This window comes from Octopus bimaculoides, chromosome 4 (assembly GCF_046866305.1).
Source record: "Octopus bimaculoides isolate indiv1 chromosome 4, ASM4686630v1, whole genome shotgun sequence".
Lineage (NCBI taxonomy): Eukaryota > Metazoa > Mollusca > Cephalopoda > Octopoda > Octopodidae > Octopus > Octopus bimaculoides.
In genome coordinates, this window is record NC_142931.1 from 123,351,285 (window position 1) to 123,358,631 (window position 7,347).

At 35.4% G+C, this 7,347-nt stretch overlaps 1 protein-coding gene across 8 annotated transcripts in view; it reads left to right on the top strand.

Annotated features, from left to right (window-relative positions):
• The first annotated feature begins 3,354 nt into the window (after window positions 1-3,354).
• Window positions 3,355-7,347, top strand: part of LOC106880299 (uncharacterized) — a 73,447-nt gene continuing 69,454 nt past the window's right edge. For all 8 annotated transcript variants that reach the window (XM_089351337.1, XM_089351342.1, XM_089351338.1 and 5 more), the window contains exon 1: window positions 3,355-5,446. In XM_089351337.1, the coding sequence (XP_089207463.1) occupies window positions 4,460-5,446 (987 nt within the window). In that variant the 5' untranslated portion in view covers window positions 3,355-4,459. The remainder of the gene's footprint in view (window positions 5,447-7,347) is intronic.

The following is a 7,347-nucleotide window of genomic DNA, read 5'->3' on the forward strand; positions in this document are numbered from 1 at the left end:
ATAATATATGGATGAGGCAATGTGTTGTTACTTATTTTGGTTTCAAATTTTGACACAAGGCCAACAATTTCGGGGAAGGGTAAGTCAATTACATTGACCCCACTGAGTCCAGCTGCTACTTATTTTATTGCCCCCAAAGAGATGAAAGGCAAAGTCAACGTCAGCAGAATTTGAACTCAGAACATAAAGATGGATGAAATGCTGTTAAACATTTTGCCTTTCATGCTAATGATTCTGCCAGCTTGCCACCTTAATCATGAATTATATTGACCATGAAGTCATGCACTGATGATGATTCTGGAACTGTAGTTGTATTTGCAGGGCAGCAGAAAATTTCCAGCATTCGATTGTTTGTTATCTTCATGCTACTCATTTGTATGTTGCATTTAGACCTTCTTGTAGATTTGCAAAGACCACTATGTTTCATGATTGCTTTTGATATCATCGTGTCATCAGCAGAACATGTGAATATGAATGTGAGCATGTTTATGAGAATGCATTTACATTTAAGTCACTGATGATGTTGTTGGAGTACCATAGCATTGCATCTCATCAAATACAAATAAAATTAGTACCAAATTAGAAAAAAGAAAATTTCTCAACAGTCATGATGAGATTTTGTTCCACCACGGTGTGCAGGATGTCCTCATCAAGCTCTACAGATCTTTCAGGATGACACTCGTCTTCTAGGCTGTAGTTTCCAGCTCAGAATTTCTGGAACTACCAGAAGCGTATGCTTATTGTCCAATTCTCATATACTGAATTAATATTCCTTGCACTTTCTGTTGCATTATTGCCTTTATTGAACTCATAAAGCAAAATATGCCAAATATGCTCCTTTGTCACTTCCATTATGACTTTGAAAAAATAACTTAAAATCGAAGTGCACTCTTCAAAACTTGCACTAGGAGTAAGTACAAGGTAAAATTACTACCTGTTTTTTTAACAAGTTTCTTCTTCCGACATTGAGTTAGTGCAATTGAAAAAACAGCATTATTTACGGGATGAGCCAATATATATATATATATATATTTATGTATCTATATACACACACATATATATACATATACACATATATATTTATATTCATATATATATATATATATCTTGTTTCAGTCATTTGGCTGCAGCCATACTGGAGCACCACCTTGAAGGGTTTTAGTTGAACAAATCAACCTGACTTATTTTTTTAGACCCAAGTACTTATTCTGTAGGTAACTTTTGCCGAAACATTAAGTTACAGGGACGTAAATACACGAACATCGGTTGTCAAGCAGTGAGGCGGAGCCCTCAGACACACACACATAGATACATATATACATATAACAGGCTTCATTTAGTTTCCGTATACCAAATCCACTCACAAGGCTTTGGTCAGCCCGAACTTATAGGAGACACTTGCCTAAGGTGCCACGCAGTGAGACTGAACCCGGAATCTTGTGGTTGGGAAGCAAGTTTCTTACTACACAGCCATGTCGATAATGATAGAGAGAGGAGAGAGAGAAATACTGTTATTTATAAATCTTTCTATGAGAGATATTCAGTAACAGTACTTTAAATTAAAAACTATTTGCCGGCATAATGTGGTAGTCCTGGATGGGACGAATGTTACTATTATTAGGCCCCAGGAAACGTCGTTTCCAGCTGGCTATGCGACACAATGTTCGAAAATATAAGGACACAGATATTGTGTCGTATAGCCAGCTGGAAACGACGTTTCCTGGGGCTAAACAAAAGTAACATTCGTCCTATCCAGTACTACCACATTATGTTGGCAAATAGTCTTTACTATATATATATATATATATATATATATATATACACACACACATACACACGGACAGTGTGTGAGACAGAATGATCATAGTACTGCTTACTATTCATAAAAATCACATAAATCATATTGATGGGAAATAATGAAGTCCTCGCACTGTTGATAAGTATTGTGAAAAAGTCGATGCAAAACCTGTTATGACGAAGCTGCAAAAACGTCTGTCTGTTTCAGTGCAGTCGGTTGTCAGTTCAAACCTCTCACAGGATGATTATGGTTTTGCGTAGTGTGAACATGTTGATGCTTTTCTAAACAACTGATTCGTGAATAAAACGTGTCTCTGACTGTTGCATGACATTAAAAAATATGTACTCTGTTGTCGCTACTGTGCATTTACTACTGATAAAGCAAAATTACAACCAGAGGCGTTCCGGCCGTGACAATTCCATCTAATTCCCCCCTACATCCAATTATGAAACTAGAACTACAGTATACAATATGTTACTATTAATCTCTTTTTTTTTTTTTAACAGTGTAGCGTGTAGCTTGGTGACTTGCTGCTATTTCTAGTTCGAATTGATGCGCAGATACATTATTAGATATGTTGAGAAAAAATAAATGAAGGGAAACGGTAAGGAAAGAATCTAAGTGGATGAAGCAGGTCGGGAAACACTCCCAAGTCCTTATCGTCAGTAAGATGATCGATGTGAAGGAATTCCAAAGCATCACGTCTGGGAGATGACATGACCGGGTGGTTAAAAAAATTAGTACCTGTAATATATTACGGTCCATTTTGTTGACTATGCCTCTAGAAAATGGCAAAGCAAATTAATATATTTTAATGTCGCCGTTTAATGAAAATCTTTCCAGCATTATATATATAATGCTGGAAAAATATACGCACACACACATATATATGTGTGTGTGTGTGTGTGTGTGTGTGTGTGTGTGTGTGTGTGTATATATATATATATATATATATATATATATATATATGAGAGAGAGAGAGTCGTCTATTATATATACATCAAATGTACCTATATCTTGGCATGTATATACGTGTCTCATTATATATGTGTATCCTTTATCACACGTATATAAGGGGGCATATATATTTGAAGGCAGGGAGAGGGTAATTAATCCGAAGTTGTGTTGTACTATTGATGAAAGAGAATAGGTGGTGAACAAAGTGTATAAATTATTCAGTTACATGTCAGCATGTAAAGGCTTTTTGTGGATAACAAGAAATAACGCCAGGATATGTATGGAGAAATCTCGTTGGCGAAAAGGCGGAAGCAGCCGCTTCTGTATCATTGCGTTCATATCCGGCGGAGTGCACCTCACTAGTAAGTCTAGTAAGTCAGATGACTTGGTGTAGAAATATAGGTCTTTTAAAAATCAAAAATTTACACTAAATACAACGTGGAATTGAAAAATTTTCCCGAGAAAAATTTATACCATCTGAATTTTCGGAATTGTTAATGAATTATGTATGTGTATAACGACTGATTCTAAAAATAGATGTAAAAGCTTACTAACTTCCCCCCATTCCCCGTCACTGTTTCTAGCGAGCGTCGTCTTGTACGAGTTGAGCTGACGGACTAATTCCAATGTCTGGCCGCCATACTGCTGTGTAGAGGAAGATATTTCACTATCAAAGTTGTTTGTTTCTCTCTTCATTATGGTTGTTCATTTATGTGCATTTCGATTTTATATAAATCGTGAATACATTCTTTGACGGAAGCACTATGCATTTATCTGTTTGCTTTGTGGTAGTGCAGAAATATTATTCTGGCGTTTTGGAGACGACTGCTACAACAACTCCTGCTGGACGTCATATTACTATTTGGACGGATCTGTAAAATATCTTTTGTTTTTGTTTGTAATTACTTGTGTTCTTTACCATTTAAGACAAAAAAAAAATACAGCGAAAGAAACTCATACTGATTGGGAAGTATCTGGAAAACAATTCCATTTTTATAACTTCTTTTAATTTAAAGAAAAAAGCTGAGAGAAAAAAAAATCATTTCCACTCAGTGAAAAAAGTGCTATGCATAACGGATTTTTGTCGGATCCATTTCTGAGCGAGAAGGATGTGGCTTTATTTTGAATATTCCTACAATGTTTGCTGCTGCTGTCATTATTACAATCACAGCAATAATTCCATTGGAAAAAAGGGAAAAGCTGGGAGCATTGCAATTTTTTTGAAGGACTCTTCTCGCACGAACTGTGGCTAACCTTAGCTTTATTGTTCTTAGTTTTTTTTTGTGTGTGTGTATGTGTGTGTGATTGTTGTTGTGGAAGTGAGAAGTGTGGATTTTTACTGATTTTTCTAGTCTGAAAAAAGAAAAAAAATACAAAAAAAACCATTCGTAATCTACATCTTTTGCACACTGGTGATAAACATGTGTACTGAAGAAAGATGTTTGATTACTACTGTGCCTCTGTTCTCAATACTGTTAGCAATTGGCCTTTACTAATGGAAATACATGTTTTCTTTGAGATTCATTAAGGTTAAAGCTAATTCTTAAGGGCTTTCTTTTTATTCTCTCTCTATTCCTTCTCTCTCTCTCTCTCTCTCTCTCTCTCTCTCTCTCTGTTCTTTCTCTAATTATACGGCTATATCTACATTAGCAATATAGTTTTATATTTATACATATAATTAGTCTTCCCTGTTTAGTTGTAAACATGCATAAAAGTAAAGCCGCTGTCAACGGCGAAATTCGAGAGTCAATCAGCCCTACTGATAGGACTGTAAAGCAATCAACACATCCAAGGACACCCTCTAGATTTAGTCGAAAGACAACTGAGATGGGCACTAAATTTTCCCACCGGAAGTTATCCGAAAGAGTTAGTAGACACCCAGCCGATCAAAACATTCATAACAACACAGGCAGTAGCACGTCGACACGTTTCAAAGTTGGCTTCAGGGATAAGAAACAAGATAGTGCTAAGAGTGAAAGTAGACCTGTGTCAAAAAAGACTCTATTTTGGAAACGTTTATCCCATCCTCTAGAACGTGAAGTTAGAGACCTAAGTGGAAACAGGGATAGATCTAGGAGTCTGCCAGACTGTACGTTAGACTCCGAACCTCCTCTGAACAGCAAAGAGAAGGCTGTTGATAAACCTAAAATTAGAACTAGTAGCTTAATAGATTTTAGACATTCTAAGAGTGTAAGTAGTGCTGATGAAAACAAAAGCGAAAAGGCTGAACTGAAAAAAGTTGATGTGGTTAGTGGTGAACAATCGGCTGTACGTAAGCCATCGGGTCTTATGAAGTCCAAAAAATGTTCATTAACCTTTGAAGATATGGATAAAAAGCCAGTCGTCCAAAACTCTGAGAGTAGTAGATACGCTCCCTACTTAACTGAAATGTCTCTAGATAGTGGATTCGCATCGGAGAAAGGTAAGAGTAAAGAACAGTCTATAAGTGACGTGGGTATCGATGACGAGAGAAAAGAACTGGATAGTGAAAAAATTGCAGCTGAACTTCGAAAAGAAGATGAATCTGAAAATCTCAAAAAAGAGAAAGAAATTGAAGACCGAGCCGTCTCGACATCCATATGCGGGAGATTCCTTAAATTTGATGTTGAAATAGGGCGTGGATCTTTTAAAACTGTTTACAAGGGACTTGATACAGAAACTGGAGTTTCTGTAGCTTGGTGTGAGCTTCAGGTAAGCATGTCTTCTTCTTTTCTAAATAGAACATTTGTGTGCATGTGTAGTGATGTAGTTCGAGACTTGGTGGGTTCGATATCACATCAAACTATTATAAAACAAAATCCTTAGATTTATCAACGAATGAACGAAATTGATCAGACACTTTTATTTTTCAGTAATAAGGGACATTGCCCAACATTTAATGACAGAAGTATACATTCATGAATGTTTGTGAATATATATTAATATATCATTTTGCATCTTTGTTGCAGTAACTTTGAAATTAATGAAAAAATAGATGAAATTGAAGATCCTATTCTTGTGTTAAGAGTATATAATGTTACTTCCCCTTTTTGACGTGTTTTATTGTATTATTTTTGCTTTTATGCGAGAAAATATGGTACAATTGCCAGTTACATTTACAAACTAAATATTAATAGTAAAATAACTGATATGCAAATAGTATATATAATCTATAAGTCTATATTATTAACAACCATTGACAGAAATCAATTTAGCACAATTTTCACATCCAAGCTACCACTGGTTTCATGAATGAGACTGGAAAGGCAAAGGTTTATCTTAGATTTGTCACGTCTGGTTGAATTACAAATTTCATCTCAGAATTGGACTCCAGATCATAAACGGTCTAATTTCCAGATGAAAGCATTGGTAGCCTGCATATGAATAAAGGCGCTGTACTTATTACGAAGAGTGTGTGTGTGTGTGTGTATATATATATTTAATATCTCATCATATGCTCCAGATTCAAAACGATGGCTTGCGTATTCTTAATACTTTCTGGTAGTTTCGAACGTGAATATGCTAATTATTAGTGTGTTCTTTATAACGGATACGTGTTCCTAACACACTTGATTCGTTAGTACAAGGGATTCTGGGACAGCCGGTGTTTCGCCACCGTTGTGTCGCGTCAGCCAGAAGCACTCAGGATATATATATATATATATATATATATATATATATATATATATATGAGAGAGAGAGAGAGAGAGAGAGAGAGAGAGAGAGAGAGAAATGCAGTATATATGTGTGTTTGTGTGTGTGTATATATATATATACATACATACATACATACATACATACATACATACATACATACATACATACATACATACATACATACAGAGAGAGAGAGAGAGCAATGTTTCACAGAAAAGGAAAATTATAATTGTTACTAAATGATTCCTAACACCCTAGTCACATTTAGTGACAATTTTATATATATATATGCATACACACATATACTCAGTGTATGTATACAGTGTTTGTGTGTGTGTGTGTATATATATATATATATATATATATATATATATATACACACACACACACACACACACACATATAAGTATCATCATTTAACCCATACATAGGTCAGATGAAATTAGTTGAAGCAGACTTTCTAAGGTTGGATGCCCTTCCTGTTGCCAACACTCAACTGTTTGCAAGCAACATTTTTTTGTTCTCATAGCTAGACATGTTTTCTACAGAAGACTGAAAAAAAAAAAAAACAACTTCACTATGACATGCTCCTTTACAACCATCATGTGATAACAAGACAAGGGTGCACACACAACCATACATATATAAATGACAGGCTTCTTTGGCTTAGATCTAGCAAATCCACTCTTTAGATTTTGAATGGCCTGTGGCTATAAAAGAAGGCATTTGCTTAAATGCTGCAAAATGGGACTGAACCCAAGACCTCATGGTTCGGAAGCAAGCTTCATAATCACAAAACTGTGCCTGCATCTACATACACAGTCATATATATGCAGACACACACACACATACTTGTGTAATTATATTATATATATTTATACAGGGTTGGCCAAAAGTCACCTGACAGTAAATCAAAACCATTCCAAGATTTATTTATGTTTAACAAATGAATGAAT